Genomic DNA, 26,359 nt, shown 5'->3' with positions numbered 1-26,359 from the left:
CCTACATATTTAATCGACGTGTCTGTCTCAACCAGCACACTTCTAATGCTGTATTCGAACATTACAGATTTCATTTCCCTACCCATCTGCATTAACGCATATTTTTCTGCAATTACAGGTAGTTACCACTTAACACCAACTGGAAATTTTGTCTAAGTCATCTTGTATCCTCCTACAATCACTTCATGATTACACGTTCCCATACACCAAAGCATCCTCAGCAAACAGCCTCAGATTGCTGTTCACCCTGTCACACCCTGTCACACTTCTCTCGGGCACACCTGAGGATACCCTCGTCTCTGATAAACACTCGCCGTCGAGGACGATGTACTGGCTTCAGTTACTTAACATGTCTTTGAGCCACTCACATTTCTGCGAATCTATTCCGTATGCTCACACTTTCGTTATCAGTTTGCATTGAAGCACCGTGTCAAAAGTTTTTCGATAATGGACCGACCACGAAGGAATTATCCGAATAAGACGGAAATCGGTAGATATGATGCACATGTACAGAGAAATATGTAATCTGCCTGTTGTCTTTCAACCTTAGTTCGCAGCATATCTTATGAAAAAGGGCAAACTGAGTTTCGTACGAGCAATGCTGATTCGTTGACAAAAGCTTTTCCGTATCAAGGAAATTTAATATATTCGAACTGAGAGTATGTTCAAGAATTCTGCAGCAAACCGATGTTAAGGATATTGGCCTGTAATTATGCAGGTCCGCACTTTTACCCTCCTTATATACAGGAGTCGCCTGCGCTTTTTCCCAGTAGCGTAGGACTCTGCGCTGGGCGAGAGATTCGCGATAAGTGCAGGCTAAGTTAGGGGACAGTGCTGTAGCGTATTCTTTGTAAAACCGAAATGGGATTCCATCTGGACCTGGCGAGTTATTTGCTTTCAAATCTTTCACTTGTTTCTCTACGCCAGGGATGCTTATTGCTATGTCTTCCACACGGGAGAGTGTGCGATGGTCAAACGTCGGTATGTTCGTACGATTCTACTGCGTGTAAGATTTTTTAATACGAAATTTAAAACTTCGGCTTTACTTCTCGGGCTTCCATCCGAGTTGCTGTGTTCAAATTCCGCGACGATTAGATGAGTGTCACTCTCATTATCTTCTGGCGAAGTCTTAGAATCGTCGCAGAATTTCAACACAGTCACTCGGAGCTCGAATACACTTCGTCTACAGTACACGGCGGGAAAGTCTACATCCACATACACTTAAAAAAAAAAAATCGGTAGATGTGATGCACATGTACAGAGAGAAACAAATGATTACAATTTCAGAAAAACTGAATTATTTATTCAAGAGAAAGAACTTTACAAACTGAACAATTCAATAACGCGTTGGTCCACCTGTGCCCCATTGATTGACAGAGTTGTTGGATGTTCTCCTGAGGAATACCGCGCCAAATACTGCCCAATTTGCGAGTTGGATCGCAAAAATCCCGAGCTGCTTGGAGGGCCCTGCCCATAACGCTCCATTCAATCGGGGATAAATCCGATGACCTTACTGGCCAAGGTAGGCTTCAGCAAGCGCGAAGGAAACCAGTAAGAACTCTCTCCGTAAGCGAGTGGACATTATCTTAGGATGGCTTTTAAATATCTGAGGGAAAGTATTTTGTTTAGTAAAATTTGGCGTTTTCATATGTAGGCTAAAGCCTTGAGTTCAGTACCACACTGAAGCCTGCTAAAGAAATCGTGTTTCTTAGGAACATCTTGTCAGGTTCGTGTCTGGACTGGATATCTAGGATTGATAGTCAATGATAGACACTGTTCTAATTTCATTTGCGCCCAGGGAAATTCTTATATGATCATTATTGTTGGTTTCATTAGCAGCAGTTCAAATTTTTGGCGAATGGGATTATAATATATTAAGTGTCGGCGAGAGAACTACCTGATACGAAGACTAGAAGAAAGATGTCTGGTATCTCGCGATATTTTGAGTGACACTTGGCATAAAAAAGTGTATTATGTTCATCCTCTTCCCCCATACCCACGAGTGCCGGACGTAAAATAACAGCACGAGCTACACGAAAGCAATCATTATCTGCACGCTCCACCTCTTTGAATATAAGGGAAATACACTCTTACGTAAGACCACTCTGCAGGATATCACTTTGGTAGCTTTGGAGACGTGTGGATAGTGCAGAAGTGATGCGAGGTGGTAGTGTGACCCTGTATCGCTGGTGCGCGTCGTGGCACTGAAGTGTGCGCACGCGCCAGTCGGTTGTTATGGTACCAGCGCGATGGGATGGGTCGACGTGGAGCTGTGACAGGATGGCTGAAAGACGGTATCGTGTTTGGACGTGCCGGTGATCACACAGTGAATGAAGTTGCCGGACAATTAATGAGCGAGTTAGTTCCATGTTCCATGTATCATTTTGCGTGATAAATCGCAATGATGTGGAACGAGTAATTTTACATTCACATTGCAACTCAATTTGTACACATAACTACATTCTGAGCATTTCTAAGGAATTTTTTTCTTTAACAAAAAGGGAAATGATACGTAGATGTAACTTCAACCAACCATTTTTCACACATTACAATAAAAGAAATTCTTCTACGGTATAGAAACAGTCGTGAAGGAGAAACTTTCTCAGTTTGTTTTCAGATTTAGCTTGAGCCCACTGGGTAGATGATCAAAACTTTTTGTTGCAGCATTGTGGACCCCTTTTTGTGCTAAAGACGTGTCAGTTTTCCTTTCGGTGATTATGTACATCATCGTTCCTTTTGAACTCTATCGGATTATTTACAACAAACCTCATGAAGGAATAAATATACTGTGAAGCAATAGTCAGAATTCCCAGTCCTGAAATAGATGTCTACAAGATGATCGTGGGTGAACACCACATATTACTCTTAAAGCACGTTTGTGGGCAACGAATACTTTCTTTCCCAAAGGTCAGATACCCCAGAACATTATTCCACATTACATTATCGAATGACAATATGCAAAATATGTCAGCTTACTGATTTGTCGCTCATCAAGATTTGCAATGATTCTAAGCGCAAAAGTGGCTGAACTAAGTTGTTTTAGGAGTTCCAAAACGTGTCCTGTCCATTTTAACTCCTTATCGCTTTGAACGCTTAACAGTTTTGAAGTTTGCACCTGATTTATTATTTGCTCATCATGTGTTACACTTGCGAATGGTGTAGTACCCCTAATCTGCAGAACGGAATATGTTGTGTATGTGTGAGACCATTTGCGGAAAGCCAGCCAATGATGCTTTTAAGAACTTTATTTACCATTTTTTCTGCTTCTGAATGTATGCTTGGATCAATTACAATATCAGTGTCATCTGCAAAAAGGACTAATTTGCTTATTTTATATTACACAGAAGATCGTTTACATATATGAACAACAATAGTGGACCTAAGACTGAGACCTGGGGAACCGCATAAGTGATTTCTCGGGTGTCAGAATTATGTCCCTGGAGTATATTCGTTGAATTACTGAGTACAGCTTTCTGCATTCTTTTACTTAGATATGGTAACATTTATAAAACTTCAGTTTATGTAGGAGAATACTGTGATTCACACAGTAAAAACACTGAGATAGGTCGCAGAAAATACCAGCCGCCGATTTTTTTTTTTTACTTAATGGTTGTAAAATCTGGTGAGTGAACAAGTAAATGGCATTTTCAATAGCGCAACCCTTTTGAAACACAAACTGTGATTTGTTGAGGATATTATTGTTGCACAGGTGAGATACTACTCTCAAATACATTACCTTCTCAAAAACTTTAGAAAATGGAGTCAGCAGAGAAACAGTCGGTTGTTATTGAGATCTCTCTTATCACTTTTCTTAATGAGGGGTTTAGCAACGGCGTATTTAAAAAAAAAAAAATGTTCAAATGGCTCTGAGCACTATGGGACGTTAACATCTATGATCATCAGTCCCCTACAACTTTGGACTACTTAAACCTAACTAACCTAAGGACATCACACAACACCCAGTCATCACGAGGAAGAGAAAATCCCTGACCCCGCCGGGAATAGAACCCGGGAACCCGGGCGCGGGAAGCGAGAACGCTACCGCACGACCACGAGCTGCGGACGGCGTATTTCAGTCTCTCTGGAAAAATACCTTGTATGTGCACCAAAGCGGGTAATCCCAAGGAATGGTATATCATTAGCAGCCGTGTGATACTGCTTAAGAACAGTGGTGGACAATAGATCGTAAGCAGCCAGGGACGAGAGGCGGGTGTCACGGCTTGTCAACGACAATCAGTTTTAAACACCACAGGAATTTCTGCTGTCAGTGAGTGCAGATCCACTCAAACAGTTTCCGGGCAACCAATGCTAAAGGAAGTGCTTGCAGTGTAATTTTGCAGTCGGGTACCTCACATAAGGCCATTGCTCACAACGGCACACTAAGCGACGGGCCAGACTAGACAAACTAGGCGGTAGCTGGCGAGGCGTGTAGTGTGGTCCGTCGAGTTACGATTTCACCTTTCCGAACGATGTGATGTGTGGAGCGCACAGAAGTGTTTCATGACTCCACAGCAGAGGTGGTTCCGTGATGTGTTGCTGGGTATTTTGTCGTACCGTAACTTGGGCTCACATGTTCCGGTTACCGTGAACAAGACCTAGAATATTTATCTCAAGATTTTCGGTGACCCTGGACTTTTCTTCTACATCTTCATACCGTTACTCTGGACCCTTCTGTCTTAGAAGAGGACGTGAGCCATGTTCACAGGGGTACAAGGACTGTTCAGTAAGTATTGCAATACATTTTCTTCTCGGCCAATTTTGGTTCAAAAAATGAGGACTCTGTTGTGGGACAGCGTGGAAATTCCCGCTTCCGGCTCTATAGTTTCATGAAGTTCCGATAAGTTGCGGTGCTGTACGTAGTCTTCAAAATGGGGTCTTTAACGGAGGTACTTCCCAGGCAGAGAGATGTCACTGAGTTTCTATTGGCACAAAACTCAGAGCGTCACAGACATTCATACGCGCTTTCATAATGTCTCCGGAGACCTGGCAGTGAACAAAAGCACGATGAGTCGTTGGGAAAGGCGTCTGTCATTATCGCAACAAGGTTGCGCAAACATCTCCCATCTTCCGCGTTCCGGCCGCCCGCACACAGCTGTTACTCCTGTAATGTAACGTGCAGACATTCTCAGTCGAGGTGCTCGACGGGTCAGAAACAAACACCTAGCAGGACAACTGGACGTCTCTGTTCGTGTTGCTGACGCACTCGTCCCACAGTTGGGGTACACAAGAGGTGTGTGCCCGTTGGTTCCTCACCGCCCAACAGAACACCATAAAAAGCAACGAAGAACCGTCTGTGTGGAATTTCTTGCGTGTTATGAGGCTGATCGTGACAATTTTTTGTCGAACATGGTCACAGGCTATGAAACATGGGTTCATCACTTCGAGCCGGAAATAAAACGGCAATTCAGGGGCTACGGCCACAACACCTCTCCTCCGCAGAAGAATTTTGAAGTCGCACCCTCAGCCGATAATGTCATGGTACCCTGAAAGGGTTATTATGTTTGATGTCCTCCCTCCTGGTGCAACGATTGGTTACGACGCGTATTGTGATGCCCTTAGGAAATTGAAGAAACGGCTATAGCGTGTTTGTCGCCACAAAAATGCAAAAGAACTTCTTTGCCCTGACCACGCAAGGCTTCACGAAAGTCTCCTCACCCGAGAGAACTCACAAAACTTCATTGAACTGTTCTTCCTCATCCATCCTACAGCCTGGCTCTCGCACCTTCCGACTTCCATTTGTTTGGCCCAATAAAGGCTGCACTTCGCAGGCAGCAGTACTTGCATGATGGGAGGTTACTGATACAGCAAGACACTGGCTCCGATGTCTGTAGAGCGGTACCATTCGGGCGTACAGGCCCTCTCAGTAAGCTGACGCATTCATCACAGGTTATGTTGAAAAAAAAAATGTTCAAATGTGTGGGAAATCTTATGGGACTTAACTCCTAAGGTCATCAGCCCCTAAGCTTACACACTACTTAGCCTAAATTATCCTAAGGACAAACACAGACACCCATGCCCCAGGGAGGATTCGAACCTCCGCCAGGACCAGCCGGGTCATGTTGAAAAATAGGGTTTCGTATCCAAAAGAGTGGGAACTAAAATGGTGTATTCGACTCCTGAATAAAACCAAACTGCTTTTGGAAAAAAGTGTTCCATTACTTACTTAACGTCCCTCGTATTTAGAGCAGTGGTTGAAATGTAGCAATCAACATGCCACACTTTGCTAGCTCTACGGAATCTAAAAATAATCAATGAGTGACTTTAGGTGAAGAGACTTGTCGGCCACCTCCCTTGCCCCACTGAGGCCATTGTAACGTCCACAGCGGTATTAAATGGTATTAGCGAGAAGTGTGCTTGGGGTGACAAATTTTTTGTGATGAGTGGTTATGTTAGAATAATAATTACCATGTCCCATGCACTGAGGAGACGGAAGTCACGGGGTAGCAATATGCACATACACTCCTGGAAATTGAAATAAGAACACCGTGAATTCATTGTCCCAGGAAGGGGAAACTTTATTCACACATTCCTGGGGTCAGATACATCACATGATCACACTGACAGAACCACAGGCACATAGACATAGGCAACAGAGCATGCACAATGTCGGCACTAGTACAGTGTATATCCACCTTTCGCAGCAATGCAGGCTGCTATTCTCCCATGGAGACGATCGTAGAGATGCTGGATGTAGTCCTGTGGAACGGCTTGCCATGCCATTTCCACCTAGCGCCTCAGTTGGACCAGCGTTCGTGCTGGACGTGCAGACCGCGTGAGACGACGCTTCATCCAGTCCCAAACATGCTCAATGGGGGACAGATCCGGAGATCTTGCTGGCCAGGGTAGTTGACTTACACCTTCTAGAGCACGTTGGGTGGCACGGGATACATGCGGACGTGCATTGTCCTGTTGGAACAGCAAGTTCCCTTACCGGTCTAGGAATGGTAGAACGATGGGTTCGATGACGGTTTGGATGTACCGTGCACTATTCAGTGTCCCCTCGACGATCACCAGTGGTGTACGGCCAGTGTAGGAGATCGCTCCCCACACCATGATGCTGGGTGTTGGCCCTGTGTGCCTCGGTCGTATGCAGTCCTGATTGTGGCGCTCACCTGCACGGCGCCAAACACGCATACGACCATCATTGGCACCAAGGCAGAAGCGACTCTCATCGCTGAAGACGACACGTCTCCATTCGTCCCTCCATTCACGCCTGTCGCGACACCACTGGAGGCGGGCTGCACGATGTTGGGGCGTGAGCGGAAGATGGCCTAACGGTGTGCGGGACCGTAGCCCAGCTTCGTGGAGACGGTTGCGAATGGTCCTCGCCGATACCCCAGGAGCAACAGTGTCCCTAATTTGCTGGGAGGTGGCGGTGCGGTCCCCTACGGCACTGCGTAGGATCCTACGGTCTTGGCGTGCATCCGTGCGTCGCTGCGGTCCGGTCCCAGGTCGACGGGCACGTGCACCTTCCGCCGACCACTGGCGACAACATCGATGTACTGTGGAGACCTCACGCCCCACGTGTTGAGCAATTCGGCGGTACGTCCACCCGGCCTCCCGCATGCCCACTATACGCCCTCGCTCAAAGTCCGTCAACTGCACATACGGTTCACGTCCACGCTGTCGCGGCATGCTACCAGTGTTAAAGACTGCGATGGAGCTCCGTATGCCACGGCAAACTGGCTGACACTGACGGCGGCGGTGCACAAATGCTGCGCAGCTAGCGCCATTCGACGGCCAACACCGCGGTTCCTGGTGTGTCCGCTGTGCCGTGCGTGTGATCATTGCTTGTACAGCCCTCTCGCAGTGTCCGGAGCAAGTATGGTGGGTCTGACACACCGGTGTCAATGTGTTCTTTTTTCCATTTCCAGGAGTGTATGTATACACATGGTGGTAGTATCGCGTTCACAAGGTATAAAAGGGCAGTGCGCTGGCGGAGCTGTGATTTGTACTCAAGTGATTCGTGTGAAGAGATTTTCGACGTGATTATGGCCGTACGAAGGGGAATTAACATACTTTGAGCGCGGAATGGTTGTTGGAGCTTGACACATGGGACATTCCATTACGGAAATATACCGAGAACCACAGTGTCAAGAGTGTGCCGGGAATACCATTACCTCCCACCAACGCAGTGACCGACGACCTTCACTTAACGACCGAGAGCAGCGGAGTTTGCGTACAGTTGTCAGTGCTAACAGACAAGCAACACAGCGTGAAATAATAGTAGAAATCAACGTGGGACGTACGACGAAAGTACCCGCTAGAACAGGGCGGCGAAACTTGGCGTTAATGGGCTACTGAAGCAGACGACCACCGCGAGTGTTTTTGCTAACAGCATGATATCGCCTGCACCGCCTCTCCTCGGCTCGTGACCGTATCGGTTGGGACCTGGACGACTGGAAAACCGTGACCTGGTCAGATGAATCCCGAAATCAGTTGTTAAGAGGTGACTGTAGTGTTCGAGTGTGGCGCAGACCCCACGGAGCCATGGCTCCTAGCCAAAAGGCGCTGTGCAAGCCGGTGGCGGCTCCGTAGTGGTGTGGGCTGTGTTTACGTGGAATGGATTGGGTCCTCTGTTTCGACTAAACCTATCATTGACTGGAAGTGGTTACGTTCGGCTAGTTGGACACCATTTGAAGCCATTGATGGACTTTATCATGTCACTGGGCCACAGTTGTTCGCGATTGGTTTAAAAAACATTCTGGACAATTCGAGTGAATGATTTGACCACCCAGATCGCTTTGAATCCCTTTGAATTCTTACAGGGCATAATCGAGAGATCAGTTCGTGCCCAAAATCCTGCACAGGTAACGTTTTTGCAATTATGGATGGCTTAGTATTTCTACAGGAGACTTCCAACGAGTTGTTGAGTGCATGCCACGTCGAGCTGATCCACTACGGTCCACAAAAGGCGATCCGACAGGGTATTTGCAGGTATCCCATGCGATTTGTTACCTCAGTGTACAGTGACTTGCACATTAGTAGACGAAGATGTAGAAGAAGCACTCCTGTATCTGTCGTTACAAAGGTAACTGCAGCGACACAGACGCCTCCCCGGTGCTTGACTTGCATCTCGGTACTCCGCCGTGCAGAACTTCCTCACGGCTGAGACCCCGGCGGCTGCGGCGGAGATGAAAGCTCCTGAGAGGAGAGCAGGGCCGGCCGGCGGCAATTGAAGCCAATCGCGCCGGAACCGCTGCAACTCCTCACCTCGCCTCCCCGTGACGTCATCCGCTGTACACGGAGCTCAGGCAGTGACCAGTGCACCGGGCAGGTTTCAATTTATAACCAGCTGTTCATCCACGTCATCGTTAACGACGTCCAGTAACACGACCAATTGATATAAAGTTAACGAATTTGCAGTGGGCTAAGTTCGTCGAAATATTTCGATGTTTCGATACGTGTCACTCCCATTACGCTTCGACGAATATTGTGTGAGGTACAGCCGTTGGTGGCGTGTCATTTCGAGAACTCGCCCGGCTAGAAAACCGAGATCTTTTTATTAGTTCAGTTCACCAAGAAAGACACAAGGTCATACCAGGACGATTCTTGTTTAACACCACAGAAGAAAGTAACACCAACGCAAGAGCTCAGGGTTTTGTCGTGCATGACACTGTTTCCTTTCGCCAAGTGCATCGTAATCTGTATTAAAGGAGTTTCTGTAAAAGGCCTGATGCGAAAACCCTCGTATCCAATACACAGAATTTTCCGTTACAGAGTGTCAGAGACAACTCTATTAAATCATGTTGGATGATGTGCCAATTGGTAACCCAACAACAAAAGAAATCACGCTCATAATATTACTTCATCTGAGAAAAACGCACCTTCTTCCCAACTTCTCACATGAAGCAATCTTAAGAAATCGGGAAGCAGCAGCGAATTTCACGCTCTATCTTGTACTGCATGGCGTTGTTGTACGCCTTTCCTTTCAGTGTAAAAACTGAAAGCTGTCTTCTGTCCTTTTTTATGGTTGGTATCTTCTTTTCTACGAATACCTAAATACGTTTTTGTCTGAAACATAACGATTAGTTTTACTTGAAGGTAAAATAGACGTATACTGCTTATATGTATTTTTATGATAATTACAACGTAAACTCATAAAATTCTATTTTGTTCAATTTGAATTTCCTCGTCCTCGTCATCCAACAACCAGTTTTTGAGAAAAATTAAGTGCAGATAACGACAGATATCAAGAAAATACGTATCATGAAGAGTCAGCACCAACTACAACAAAAACATGGAATGATTTACAGAACATAATTCGCAATCAGAAAGCTGGGAAGTACTCATTGTAGACAGAAAGTTTGACTTAACACACCAACCACGACATAAATATCAATCCTTATTTCCGCCAAATTTTAGCTTCTTCTTCTTCTTTTCTTTTTAATTTCGTTGACGCTCTAGGACTACAAATTATTAATAACCAATAGCCTATACTACTTCATGAAACTCGTAGATCAACCTGAAAACAATTTTCTGTTTCTGACTGTAACTGTTTGCGTATTGAATACTGGAAGTTATATATGAGAGTATATTATCGCTTTATTGTACGGTAACAGTGATTCAAAACAAAAATTTGCATGGAAATGAAAATCAAATTAAAAACCAGGGAAGGAAAAATAAAAAAGGGTAAATGGCTTGAAGACCTTGGGTACGAAGTGAGATATAAGGTAACAGTTTAGTTCTGAAGATCGAGAACTTTCTTAGGAAGCGCGTTAATCCACAGGAATGCTTGAAACACTGAACTTGGCCTAAATATTTGCAGGATGAAACTGTCAATCAGTTCCCGTAACCAACTCTGTCATACGTGAATTTTGAAAATTTCGCACTGTAATGAGAACATCCGACGATATTTCAAGATTGCAGCCGGTAGTTGCCTTCTGCCAAGAACGTCACCTGAAAATGTCTGACTGGTGTCCACATGGAATTTTGTGCTCTGTAGAAAACGACGACTGACTGCAATTCCGAAAGATCACTGAGTAAGCCTGTCACATTTCATGAGATTCCAGGACACCATGGCACGATATTTCAGCTGGCGACGAGGAATCCATCGTTGAGCGGGCTTCGGTGTAAACCTCATCTGAACTTGGCTGCCTGCTTGTCAGCAGAAATATCGTGGCAAGAGCATCCGGCTGCAATCCCGAAATCTCATGGAACGCTCATTACGTCAGCAAAACTACAAGAATGGAGTCTGTCATACCTTCCTAATGTACTCCAACATAAGCGAAGAGACACAGAGCGCTCCTTATACACGCACTTGTACAGTCCTTGGATCTTCCCTCTACAAGGAAATCTAACGACTGCAGTTCCCATCGTAACTTAACACACAACAGCGTAAATGGAAGTTACTAACTACGGTTAACATCGATGGAAGCCGCCGCTACTGTTCTCGTGGTTATTAGTGTGAATTTTACGTCAGTACAACGCTTCATGAGAAATCTCGTTCCTCAATATTTCTCCCGTGGTCATAATTTTTCAGACGACCAAAAATTAAGTTCGGGCTTCGGGCAAGAACCGAGTATTTCATGCTTAGCAGAGGAGATATAAAGTTTAACGTTCCATAAAGCCCTAAAGGCTTCGTAAAACTCTGATGAAGCGGGGCTCTATCTTTTCTAAGGTGAATAAAAGATTCAAACACTATTGACAAGCCCAGTCACCCTTTCATAACTATTCAGCTGCTTTGTTGATAATTTCTTTACGTTATTGATGAAACGCTGAAAACCAACTAGTGCCCATTACCAGTGCCTACCTCACTGTCTTACTCCTACGAAGCCGATAGTAAAACACGATTTACCTGCTTTGTTTAACTAGGTATGATTTAGCAATATTTTGGTCTCCAGTTTAGGTAAAAGTTTGAATTTAAACTGATGTAATGAAGTCCAAGCATGTGCTGAGTGAAAGCAACATCTTTGATTACTAAATATTTCAGATGAAACTTTAGAAAAACTGCAGTTTTTAAATCACTGGTTTTTCAGTTTCCGTGCAATTAACTCCTGCATTAATTTATCGATATAAAAGTTTACTATCATTACTAGAACATGAAATTACATACTGCTGAATTTAACTATGAAGATTAACACTATTTTTAAAACTGACACTTGTCACGCACCTTTACAAAGTCTGTAAGCGGCAGCTAATTACGCTCTATATTTGACAAATTATTGTCATCAACCCATTACTGATGCAACTGTGGTGGTTCTGATATATAATAAAACACCGAGTAGTAACAGTTGTATTATATGCGAATTTCACTGACGAAATCTTCTCAGGTTATCAGCTGAGCGAAGATGATGAGAGGGAAACTCGCAACGCTGCTCCAAGACGACGAAATCGCTCGACTATTAACACTACAAAAGTTCCAGAATTAGATTTTCACTCTGCAGCGGAGTGTGTGCTGATATGATTCGGTCTGGCATACAGTTTTAATCTCCCAGGATGTTTTATATCAGCGCACACTCCGCTGCAGAGTGAAAATCTCATTCTGGAAACATCCTGCAGGCTGTGACTAAGCCATGTCTCTTGAAGTATCCCTTCTTCCAGGAGTGCTAGTTCTGAAAGGTTCGCAGAAGAGCTTCTGTGAAGTTTGGAAGGCAGGAGACAAGGTACTGGCAGAAGTAAAGCTGTGAGGACGGGACGAGAGTCTTGCTTGGGTACCTCAGTCGGTAGAGTACTTGCCCGCGGAAGGCAAAGGTTCCGAGTTCGAGTTTCGATCTGGCACACAGTTTTAATCCGCCAGGAAGTTTAACTATAAGACTCCATCAAAGGATGCTTTTTGGGCTGCAGGTGGAGTAGGAACTTGGAACTGAGGATAAAAATGCTGATTAAGCTGAAACTGTGACGTTCTGAAAGAATGACCTGTTGTTTCAAGATCTACTAGATCAATTACCAGTGATAAATGCACGTGCAGCCTTGACAAACATGTTTCGTGGAACTGAACCAAAATCATCGAGATAATTTTGCGCCTGTAAGAGCAATATCGCCCTTTTCAGGGTACAGTACCTCAATCGATAATAACGGGACCGTTCTAAGATCACTTTGTTGTCTGTCTGTCGGACTGTTCAAAAACCCTTTTTCTCAGGAACAAGTAGATGTATCAAGTTGAAATTCCACATTTTATGGTGTACGCTCCCTTGGTGATCTGAAAAATTGAGATACGGCAGTTTATGTCACATATTGTGATACTAGCAAACTCGCTCATCAAAACCAACAAGGTACTTCCCATTGACCTAGAAACGAAATATTTGCCAAGAATTAACGATTTACACTAAACCCGTAGGAAAAAATCGTAAGATTGCTAATCTGTAATTATATCAAATGAAAAAAAAATTGTCATTTGTTATCACAACGTTTGTCTGTTTGTTTGTCCTTTAGGACCCATTTTCCTCAGGAACAGGCAGAGGTATCAAGCTGAAATTTATGTCACATACTAATGTCTATGGTACCTTGGCGGTATAATAGATTTTAAGCTTCTAAGTCAGTGCAATCAAAAGATACGGCCATTTACGTCACACATTTTGATACTCGAAAATCAGGATAGTTCCCACTGACACGGACTCAAGAAATTGGGCAAGAAGCAGATTGTCACACTACAATCAAAGGAAAAAAATTCGAAAATTGTTAAATGAAAACATCCTTGAAAGTCTTGGAATCCCTGGAGCCGATATTTTACCAGTATCAATGTCGATAACGGGCAAAAATCGCCGAGTTCCTTGATAACCGGATTGGATATACTTAATTAAGTTATACTATACTACATACTTAGTTAAGTTTTTACGGAACACTCAGTGTGCGAGTCTGCTCGCACCTGGCCAGTTTTATTCAAAATATCCCAGCAGAGTGTACGCGAGCGTACATGGTGAAGGTGGTCCAAGGAGCGCGCAGGTGCTCGTCGTCTCGGTTCCACCTGCCTCTCGCGGCTGCCAGGGCACTGGTTGCTGATGGCAAACGTTCATGACGTCATACAGAAGGCAGAAAGACTGCAACAGCGCCGCCTAGTGACTTGGCCTGTAAGGAGCTCTACTGACGTTCACGCTGTCCTCTTAGGTTGCTGCCGAACAACACCTTCGGAAATCTCGACATATTCGGAAAAAACACCCAAGTATTTGCAACACGCCAGAATACAAACACCATTGTTGCTCGTTTCACTCGTAGCAATTTCACCTTTAGTTTTTTATTTGGGCTGAAGCTAAAAAATTGATGAAACTCATTCCCGAGAAAGTACGCTCTTACGCAATACACATCGACTATTACAAAACATACTTGTATTGCGAGTGGCGTTTGATAAGTAATGCAACACATTTTTTCTGCAAGCAGGTTGATTTTATTAACGGTTCCAGTACCTACAAAAGCCTGTTTATCAACATAATCTCCCTTCGATGCGACGGCCTTCCGCCACCTTACTGGGAGGGCCTGTTTGTCGGCACGGTAACACTCTAGTGTTCGACGTCTTACTGCATCAATAACCTGCCCATGGTCCACGTACTGCTTCACCGGGAGTGCATCGTTTTTGGGTCAAACAAATGAAAATAGGCAAGTATGAGACACGAATTGCAGGGTGTATGACCAAGAACAATCCAGTGAAGTTCTGTGAGCTCCTCTCCTGTGCACGGATTTGTGTTCAAATGGTTCAAATGGCTCTGAGCACTATGGGACTTAACATCTATGGTCATCAGTCCCCTAGAACTTAGAACTACTTAAACCTAACTAACCTAAGGACAGCACACAACACCCAGTCATCACGAGGCAGAGAAAATCCCTGACCCCGCCGGGAATCGAACCCGGGAACCCGGGCGCGACAGATTTGTGTGAGGCGTTAGGTTATCAAGGAGAGGGAGAAGTTCGTTAGCATTCGTCGATCACCTAAATTGAGGGCGTCCGCATGTCAACACACAGAAGTCACAGCTGTGTGCGGTCAGCCAGCATGCGAGAGATCGGACAGGGTTTGCGCGACCTTGTTGCAATGATGGCAGATGCTTCGCCCAACGACTCACCGTGCTTTTGTTCACTGCCAGGTCTCCATAGACACTGTGCAAGCGCCTGTGAAAGAAACAGCTGTCTGCTTGAAACGCAACTCCATTAATGACACGATTTTGAACGCTATGTACAGCGCCGCCACCTATCGGAACTTCGTGGGACTATAGGGACTGAATGAGGAATATTCCACAATGTCCGATAGCAAAATTTGGTATTTTTTTCAATCGAAACTGGCCGCCAAAAAATTTTTGTATTACTTATTGAACGCCCTCCTGCATTAATACGAACGTGCCAGATTCTGTTGCACGTGTGACGATGATATATATATATATATATATATATATATATATATATATATATATATATATATATATACGAGGGCGGTTCAGAAAGTAACCTCCGATTGGTCACAGTGTGGGTTGTGGGGGGAGTAGCGACGCCATCTGTGCGTTCACGCACTCAACAGGTCAGTCGGCATCAAGCCGTGGTCGAGTGAACGTCGTACCTGCGCTAGTTTACTTTTTGTGGCAGTTTGAAATGTGTGATGCAATAGAAAACCCCGCCAAATGTGAAGTGCGTGCTGTCGTAAGGTTTTTTACAGCCAAAGGATATTCTGCAGCAGCTATTCATCGTGAGCTTTGTGCCGTGTACGGACCAAGAGTTATGAGTGAAGGAGTTGTCCGTGAATGGGTACGTTTATTTAAAAGTGGACGAGAAAACGTTCATGATGAAGAGAAGAGTGGTAGACCATCATTGGTGACTGACGAACTCGTTCAGACAGTTGATGCAAAAGTTCGTGAAAATCGACGTTTCTCAATGTCGGAGTTGTCTACTGGTTTTCCACAGATTTCTAAGACTCTCTTGTACGAGATAGTGACAGCAAGATTGGGTTACCGTAGTTCTGTGCACGATGGGTGCCCAAAATTCTTACCGACCACCACAAAACTCAAAGAATGGCCTCTGCATTAGACTTTCTGTCACGTTATGAGGACGAAGGAGAACCATTGTTAAACAGAATCGTGACCGGTGACGAAACCTGGATTAAGTACGTGAACCCTGAGACAAAAGAACAATCAAAGATGTGGGCACATTCAAATTCGCCTACCAAACCAAGAAAAGCCTCGCAAGATTTTTCTGCCAGAAAACTGATGGCAACGGTGTTTTGGGATGCCAAACGGTTGTTGTTGGTTCAATTCATGGAACGTGGTACGACCATTAATCAAGACGTGTACTGTGAAACAATAAAAAAGTTACGACGGGCTATACAGAACAAACGCCGTGGTATGCTGACTTCCGGTATCGTTTTTTTGCACGATAACGCCCGTCCTCACTCTGCTCGCAGAACAACGGCCCTTCTTCAAGTGGGACGTTATCAACCATCCACCTTACAGCCCAGACCTGGCGCCAAGTGATTATCACCTCTTCATGCATTTGAAGAAATGGCTCGGGTCACAGCGGTTTGATGACGACGAAGAGCTCAAAGATGCGGTCACAGGCTGGCTCCAGGCACAAGCGGGTGATTTTTATGCAGAAGGAATTTCAAAGCTTGTGAAGAGATACGATAAGTGCCTCAATCGCTATGGAGACTATGTAGAAAAATAGTGCAAAGATGTAGTTGTAAGATGTATATATTAATATATATATATATATATATATATATATATATATATATATATATATATATATATATATAAGCGTATGGAAGGACACGAAGCTATTTCCATCGACTGCATAACTCCATGCGTCTACTCATCACACTACGGCGATGTCATGTAACTTCAGACACTTTTATCTTATGACGTCTTGAAGGCTTTTATCACCAATATGCCATTAACTGTCTTTTAATTATAATAAATCGTAGCAAGAGTGGCGTGTTTCTCATAAATCTTGAATGCGCAATTTTCTTGAAATTGCGTACATAACACACACAATACGAATACAGTGAAATACGACGAAATCCAGTATGGCATCCGACACGAAATCCAATATGGCATCCGACTGCTAACATCTTTCGTGGCCGGAACTAACTACACTATGACGCCACGAACGTCAGACACGTGGAAAACGCAATTCATTGGCATCGTCGAGATGCAGTACTTGGTTCTGGACGGAAACGGCATTCGCATTCCATTCTGGACGCTGGAGCAGACGAGCAGCCATTCCTGATCGAACGCCGACTGCAGCAGGTATCAGAGGCTCCGAGTGTGGATTACGAGCGCCAGGAACAGTGTGCTGGAAGCTCGCCAAGCGGCAAGGGTGTGGCGCGCCAGACTAACCCCCTGCAGTCATCACCGTCCTGCAACCGTCCAACGAGGTAGCGAAGTATGCCACCGGAAAGTGGTGTTCTGTGGTGAGAGAATATTTTGTAAAGGCGTCAGCTGTGGTAGATTGGGAGTGAAACGTCGACCACTTTAATGCAAACTTGAACAGAGCATCAGATGGCAACATGAATGACCAAACAGAGCTATAGTGAGCTAGAAAGGTAGCATGTCTGTGGATATTACTGAGAAAGCGTTGAACAGTTGAAGATCATGCATACCATATTACAATTCGCTATCGGAATGAGATATTCCAGTAGTACAATGTGTGATTATTTTCTGTTAATTTCCATAGAAAGCCCTGCAATATTTTAGAAAAAAATAATATTTTCCGCCTCATTTGTTATTAAATGTGGTTATTTATTTACGATCGCGATTTAGAGTGCTGTTCGATTCTCAAGTAATATCTGTAACCATGTCAAGTGATAATAGATGCAATCCGCTCCGCTTAGGAGTCAAATTATGTTTTTAAATGTTATACCACTTACCACTTCACCATGAAGTGTAACAATGCATACCCATTCCTCTTAAGAGGATGTTGTTCCCATGTCAATCATGTTTATATTTGACAATCGTAATGGAACAGGTTTCCTTGTAATCTATATAAAGGGACGTGACTTTTCACTAAAAATCAGATGCTTAAGCATGAATTTACTTACTAACTAATATACACTCTAAGGCAAAAAAAGGAAAAAACGACGCACCACGAAGGAATTATCCGAATGGGAAAACGGTAGATGTGGTGTGCATGCAACGACAAACCAAAGATTACAATGTCAGAAAATTGGATGATTTATTCAAGAAAAAGAGCTACACAAATTGAACAAGTCAGGAACGGGTTCACACAACTCGGGCCCTTAAGCAGGCTTGGCACAGACCGAGTTGTTTGATATCCTCCTGCGGGACAGCGTACCAAATTCAGTCCAACTGGCCCGTTACGTGGTCAAAATCCCTAGCTGGTTGCGGGGCCCCGCCCGTAATGCTGCAAACGTTCTCACTTGGGAAGAGATCTGGTGACCCTGCTGGCCAAGGTAGGATTTGGGAAGCAAGAAGACAAGCAGGAGAACCTCTCGGCCTGTACGGGCGGGCGTTATCTTAGGATGGCTTGTCATGAAGGGCAACAAAACGGGGCGTAGAACGTCGTCCATGTACCGCTGTGCTGTAAGGGTGCCGCGGACGACAACCAAATGGGTCCTGCTATGAAACAAGGTGGCAGCCCCGGCCATCACTCCTAGGCTGGTACCCCACCGCTGTTCGGGGCGTCTCCAGACACGTCTTTACTGGCCATCGGGGTTCAATTCGAAGTGAGACTCATGACTGTAGAAAACTCCAGTCATGACTGAAGAAAACTCCAGTGAAGTCAATGAGCTTACAGGCCGAAGACGTTTCTGGAAATCCCCCGGACAGAGGTGGAATACCAACCTGCTGTCGCCTGTCATACGACCAGACAGCCATGAGTGACGGCCTGGGGTGTCCTTTACTTTCATAAGAGGACCCTTTTGCTTATCATCCGTGGCACCCTTACGGTACAGCAGTACGTCGACGGTATTGTACATCCCCTTCTTGTTGCCCTTCTTGGCAAGTCATCACAGGCTTATACTTCAGCAAGATAATGCCCGTCAACATACGGCGAGAGTCTCCATTTCCTGTTTTCGTGCTTGCCATACCCTACCTTGGTCAGCGAGGTCGCCGGATTTCTCCCCAACTGAGCACGTTTGCAGCATTATGGGAAGGGTCCTCTAATCAACTCGTGATCTTGACGATCTAACGCACCAATTGGACAAAACCTGGCACGATATCCCTTAGGAGCGCATCCAACAACTCAGTCAGTGCCGAGCCAAATAACAACTTGTGCAAGAGTCAGAAGTGGACAAACACGTTATTGAGTTACTCAATTTGTGAAAGGTCTTTCTCTTGAATAAAACATTCGATTTTTTTGAAATTATAGTCATTTGTTTCTCTGTACATGTACATTTTATCTACCGACTTCCGTCCCGTTAGGATAATTCCTTCGTGGTGCGTCAGTTTTTTTGTTTTCTTAGACTGTAATTCCTATCGAAATACAGTAAGTAATGTTCTTACTGGTCACTACCACTCATATCGTCAATACATCTACATCATACTTCGCAAGCCCCTAATGGTGTGTGGTGGAGGGTACTTTCGGTACCACTATCTGATTCATCCAATCCTGTTCCACTCGTGAATAGTGCGTGGGAAGAATGACTGTCGGTAGGCCTCTGTATTGGCTCTAATTTCTCGTATTTTCTCTTCATGGTCAATGCGTAAGAGGTGTGTGGGGGGGGGAGGGGTGGGGGGAAGTTGGCTCTGAGCACTATGGGACTTAACATCTATGGTCATCAGTCCCCTAGAACGTAGAACTACTTAAACCTAACTAACCTAAGGACAGCACACAACACCCAGTCATCACGAGGGGGGGGGGGGGGGGGGGGAGTAATATGTTGTCCGACTCCTCCTGAAAAGTGCTGAGTGCTGTCCCGAAATTTTAATAGTAAATCTCTCCGTGATGCACAGCATATCTCTTGTAACGTCTATCAGTGGAGTTTGTTTAGCATCTCCGTAACGCTATCTCGCCAGCTAAACGATCTCGTGTCGAAACGCGCCGCTCTTCGTTGGATCTTCTCTATCTCCTCTATCAGTCCTACCCGAAAGGGATCCCAGATAGATTAATAATACTGAATAATCGGGCGAACAAGAGCCTTATAAGCCGCTTCTTTCGTGGATGACTTAAATTTCCTTAAGATTCTTCCGATGAATATGAGTCTTGTGCCTTTTTTATACGGACATTACAGTTAAGGTCGCTGTGGATACTTACGCCTAGATATTTTACAGCAGACGCTGTCTCCTGCTGTTTGTCATCAATAGTGTAGCTGTACAGTAGTGGATTTCTTTTCCTATGTATGCGCAATATGTTACATTTCAGGGTCAACTGCCAGAGCCTGCACCATTCATCAATTCTCTGCAGATCGTTCTGCAAATTTATACTCTCTTCTGAAGTTGTTGCTTTGGTATTGACAACTGCATCATCTGCGATTAGCCTTAAAGAGCATCGACGCTTTCTACTAGATCTTGAGGATATTTTTGTTCTGTCGTTGCAGCTAGAACAAAAATACCCTCCAGAATTATAAAACAACTTCATTATAAAGCAATGAAGAATTCTACTAGATCATTTATATATATTGTAAGCAGTAACGGTCCTATCACACTTCCCTGTGGTACTCCGGATGTTACCTTTACATCTGTCGATTTAGTTTCGTTAAGAGCGACGTGTTCAGTTCTATCTGCAAGAAAGTGTTGAATCCAATAGCAGGTCTGCTCTGATACTCCGTAAGCTCGTATTTTTTTCATTACACGGCAATGCGGGACGGTGTCAAATGCCTTACTGCAATCAAGGAACTCGGCATCAACCTGAGCGCCGTTGTCCACTGCGCTGTGGACCTCATGGAGGAACAGAGCGAGCTGAGTTTCACAGGATCTCTGTTTGCGGCATCCATGTTGATTTTTATAGAGGAGATGTTCATTTTCCTAAAACGTCATAATTCTTGAGCATAAAACATGCTCCATTATTCTACAACAGACTGATGTCAACGATATAGGTCTGTGATTGTGTGGATCTGTCTTATGGCCTTTCTTAAAAACGGGAATGGCCTGCACTTTTTTCCAGTCGTTAGGTAGCTTTCGTTGCTCAAGCGATCTACAATAAATTACTACTAGAAGGGGAGCAAGATCTTTCGCATAATTTTATAGAATCATTTAGCTATCTCATCTGGTCCTGAAGCCTTTCCGCTACTATGAAATTGTAGCTCTTTCCAATTCCACGATCGGTTATCTCAATATCTGCCATTTCGATGTTCGTACGACAATTGAAAGGGGGGACGACAGTTTTAAGATCTTCCGCGGTGAAACAAATTCGGAAGACCGAATTCAGTATTTCAGCCTTCTTCCGCTTATCTTCCGTTTCGATGCCGGTGTGGTCGCTGAGAGAAGGAATAGATGATTTTGACCCACTTACTGATTTTACATACGAGCAAAATCTCTTATGGTTTTCACTCAGGTCAGTTGACAACGTCTTACTTTTAAAATCATTGAACGCTTCTTTCATTGCTCTCCTTACGCTCATTTTCACTTCGTTTAGCTTTTATTTGTCAGCTAGGTTTTTACTTCTGTTGAATCTCAGATGAAGTGCTCCTCGTTTACATAGCGCTTTTATAACACGGCTATTAAACCATGGTGGATCTTTCCCATCCCGTAAAACCTTACTCGGAACATACTTGTCTAGATAATATTGAAGGATGCTTTTGAATTTTTTCCATTTGTTCTCCACATCTTCATCCTCATCACCGAATATTTGATGCTCACTGCTGAGATATTCTGAAATGTGTATGCTGTCACCCTTGCTGAGAAAATATATCTTCCTACCTGTCTTAACATTCCTTGTAGGACCCGTCGTCATAGATGCTGTCACACTGTCACAGCCTTATGATCACTGATACCTTCCTCTATGTTAACTGGTTCGATAAGTTCAGGTCTGTTTGTTGCCAGGAGGGCTAAGACGTTACCCTCACGAGTTGGTTCTCTAAGTATCTGCCCAAGGTAATTTTCGGACAAGACATTCAGAACAATGTCACATGATTCCCTGTCTCTGGCACCAGTTTTGATGGCATAACACTCCCAATCTTTACCTGGCAAGTTGAAGTCACCCCCTATTACAAAGGCATGATCATGAAGATTACAAATGATATTCTGCAAATTCTGTCTGAAGCGCTCTACAACTACAGATCCTGACCCGGGTGGTCTATAAAAGCATCCGATCACCATTTTTGACCGTTCTTTGACACTCAATTTCACACAGATTAATTCACATTCGGAATCCGTGATAACCTCGCTACATTTTATCGAATTTGCAATAAACACGTTGCTGGCATTGGTAACTAATCTATCCTTACGATAAACATTCCAATCTGAACTTAGGATTTCGTTGTGATTGACGTCTGGTTTCAACCAGCTTCCTGTTCCCAATACTATCTGTTCATTATAACCTTCAGTAAGCGATATGGGATTTCGCAGCCGAAGGTCCACTCGTGTACCGTTGATGGCTACAGGACACAAAGCATTGCGCCTCGCCTGTGCCCGTCAACACCGACACTGGACTGTTGATGACTGGAAATACGTTGCCTGGTCGGACGAGTCACGCTTCAAATTGTATCGAGCGGATGTACGTGTACGGGTATGGAGACAACCTGATGAATCCATGGACCCTGCATGTCAGCAGCGGACTGTTGAAGATAGTGGTGGCTCTGTAATAGTGTGGAGCGTCTGCACTTGCAGTGATATGGGACTCCTGATATGCCTAAATACGACGCTGATAGGTGACACACACGTAAGCTTCTTGTCTGATCACCTGCATCCATTCATGTCCATTGTGTATTCCGACGGACTTGGGCGATTCCAGCAGGACAATGCGACAGCTACAGAGTGGCTCCAGGAACACTCTTCTGAGTTTAAATACGTCCGATGGCCGCCAAACTCCCCTAACATGAAAATTATTGAGCATATTTGGGATGCCTTGCAACGTGCTGTTCAGAAAAGATCACCCCCTTATGAGCAATCCAGCAGGCTTCATGGTGTCAATTCCCTCCAGCGCTACTTGAGACATTAGTCGAGTCCATGCCACGTCGTCTTGTGGCGCTTCTGCGTGCTCGCGGGGGCCCTACACGATATTAGGCAGGTGTCCTTCAGTGTATAGGCGTTGTAGCAATGGGAAAGGGGTTTTACAAGCTTTCCGCTTTGCAACTGATCGACTGTATACTATTTCTACAAAAAGATTTTACAGTTTTGTCCATACGTCTATCGGCAAAGCATGTAGTCTTCACTCGTGTGGCGCCTCTGCTGCAGCGCGTTTGACACTGGCCACTGGTTTAGTAAGGAATATCAGTGAGAGGTGCGACTGACCTTGACGGGCGGCTGCCTGTTGATGTAGAGGGACTCGGTGCGCTTGGGCTGGCCGGGGGACGGGATGATGTCCTGGCCGAGCCCGCGCTTACGCAGGATGACGTCCTCGAAGGGCGGGATGGCGTTGGGCAGCTGGGAGGCGGCGGCGGCGGCGGCGGCCGGGGGCGGCACCAGCGGCTGCTGCTGGCCGGGCACGGCGCCGTTGCTGGGGGCGGCCGTCGGCGCCGGCGTCGCGCCGCGCACCGCAGACCCCGCGCGCACCGTGCGGTCCTGCGACGCCTCGCGCGTCAGCCCGGGCACCTGCGGGCAGCCGCCGCACTCTGCAGTCTGAGTCTCCCCAGCACGTAAACAGCACACGCGGCACATGAAACGGAAACGGAACATGCTCTTCTTCACTGTTGTGATGTCCGTTGGTTAGTGGGAGTAGTGCTAAATTATGAAATCGTGTGGCTGCATGGACATCCCCGATGCATTAACTGACGATACTTTGGACGAGTCTACAGCTGGATCAAAAGTCATCATCACATAATACTTCTGTGTTCCATCTGGATGCCATCTTTATGTGAGACCGCTGTTTGCCTGTCATCCTGGAACTGATTCATACTATGGAAATGAGCGTTTGGCGTCACTGGCCGGGAGGCCCGTTGCATGGCAGGTCCGGCCGCCTTGGTTCAGGTCTTACTACATTGGACGCCACATTGGGTGACCTGCGCGCCGGATGGGGATGAAATGATGATGAAGACAGCACAACACCCAGTCCCTGAGCGGAGAAAATCCCCGACTCAGCCGGGAATCGAACCCGGGCCCGTAGGGCAGCAATCCGTCACGCCGACCACTCAGCTATCAGGGCGGACATTCATACTATGAACGGAGGTCTATTTATACCCCGTGGAGAGGAACACCAACAGCGTGTGAGCCATAAATCGTCCGTCCTGAAGGTACAGCGCACCAATAGTGAAAGCTGCCGTAAGTGATGAATCGCTATCGAAAACCTCTGTCAGCACAGTCTGCCGGCCGAATGAAAGACCGTTGTTTTTTAGTGGCAGGTAAAAAAGGACTCCAAATTTTATTTAAAGGATAAGCCCTATCTCTATTTATAATGTTCTCTGGCGGTCTAATTCCTTTATGACATCATTCCAACTGGGAGACCCAAGGGCTACTACTTGTGTCTGATTATGCAAGAAGATCTCATGGAGAGGTTTAAATATTCAGGCAAGGTGACCTAGTTGAAAAGTGAAGAACAGAAAGTGACTGAAGCCAGGACTTTTATATTACATCAAGTGCAACAATTGTGAAAAATGGAAGAAACATAAAAAGGTTTGAGATTACAAGTGAGTTTACAGCCGTGACTACAATGTAATGTTGCATTTAAAATAACAACATTGGCTATAATGGGAGGGCTGTAGATTTACAGTTAAACGTTCAGAACTTGGACTGCAGACTGAGTAACATAAGGCAAGAGAAATCCAAACCGAAATGGTTGCAACAATCCCAGAAAGATCACAAATACATTTATGTCTCAGAAAACTTGACTACTGATAGGAAGATATTCAGACAGATGGTACTTAAACAACAATGTTTCAAAGTGGAATGAGAAAACACACACACACACACACACAGAGAGAGAGAGAGAGAGAGAGAGAGAGAGAGAGAGAGAGTCTTCTGGAGGACTAAAAGGGGGCTCTGATTAACAGCATGAAGAGCTAATGGCAGCATGTAAAAGGTAGCAGGAGAGATACTAAAAGAAGATCATTTTATTTAACAGTGGTTTTCAATGATATTCATTGTTAACACACAGCTCACAAACACTCAAATAAGAATTTAAAAATAATAAAAAGTAGAAACTGCAAAGAAAAATGTCCATAACAGTTAGAGACCAATACCAGTGTGGGAGCAATCAAGATCACCTAAGCTGAACATCATCTCCTTAACTGTGGAGTCAATGGCCTGAGACAGTTGTCCTTATTTTCAAGTTCACAGCTCAAAGTCCTTCCTGGGACAAGGGGTCAATTGTCCTATAAAATTCATCCACTTAGCTTTATCACTTTTATTAATGATCTGCATATTTCATTGTACAGTTAAAGTAATTAATGACATATATGTTTATTTATAACCCAATTATAATGATTTACGACAAAACTAAAAAAAACACTTCTCTGATCTCACTATCCTTCAGAAAGACTATTCATTAGTCTTCAGTACACCACATTGGAAGGCTCATCACTAACCATCAGACGTACTGCACTCGTGTTTCGTCATGTGCATTAACCTTTAACACAATTTCACTTCTTTTATTTTAAATTTACAGAAGAGTATTGTGAACAATAACATTTATGGTATGTGCGACCACTTTCTTCCATTTACGACCACTTTCTTCCATTGTTGTTTTGGGGCTGTTAGTTACAATCTTTTTTCCAAAATACTCACTTTTCAAGATCTTAAGTACCAGACTTTCAATATTTCATAAATATCACAATGCCTTATTTAAACAATTTACACTAATGTACTACATTTAAACAACAGACGGCCTACTATGGTCTTGGTAATTAATACTTAATACTGATTTGATGTATACTAACCTGGTCCTTAGATGTGTAATAAACAATGATTTACGAGCTGTGTCGTCAACTAAGAGGAGTGTTATGCCACCACATTACGGTGTAAATATAAAATAACCGTGGGAATTAGGAAATTTTCTACAGCCGTGTCACACTCTTCAGCCCACAAACACAAAATACATCGCTGAATTTAACTGCCGCTATCACTAGGATAGGAATGCGGGAGATACGCACTTCATTTAAAGCAAACAAAATTAGTTTTTTCGGCGACCCACGCCATAGAAGCGTGAGACCCGAGCACTGCCCACCCTGGCCACAGGGACAGCCCAGCCAGTGCGAGAGCCAGTAGCCACTGGTCGCGTCCAGCTCCCGACTCGGCCAGATATAAAGTGACAGAGGCCCGTACCATCTGCCGCGGCGTCCTGTGGTCTCCAACTATCAGCCGAAAACGTACCTCTACCACGAGAGGTCAGCCTTCCAGCTAACCCGCCCAACAAGAAGAATCCAGTTGAAGCGGGAGAGCGGCAGTTACAACCT

General features: G+C 44.8%; 1 protein-coding gene across 1 annotated transcript in view; it reads right to left on the bottom strand.

Moving 5' to 3' along the window:
• Positions 1-26,359, bottom strand: part of LOC126263155 (junctophilin-1) — a 948,615-nt gene that overhangs the window by 196,486 nt on the left and 725,770 nt on the right. Inside the window, exon 9 of the mRNA XM_049960189.1 lies at positions 23,265-23,564. Within this exon, the coding sequence (XP_049816146.1) occupies positions 23,265-23,564 (300 nt within the window). The remainder of the gene's footprint in view (positions 1-23,264; positions 23,565-26,359) is intronic.

The sequence above is a fragment of the Schistocerca nitens genome, chromosome 6 (assembly GCF_023898315.1).
Source record: "Schistocerca nitens isolate TAMUIC-IGC-003100 chromosome 6, iqSchNite1.1, whole genome shotgun sequence".
NCBI lineage: Eukaryota > Metazoa > Arthropoda > Insecta > Orthoptera > Acrididae > Schistocerca > Schistocerca nitens.
This window is presented reverse-complemented; position numbering and strand designations above follow the sequence as displayed.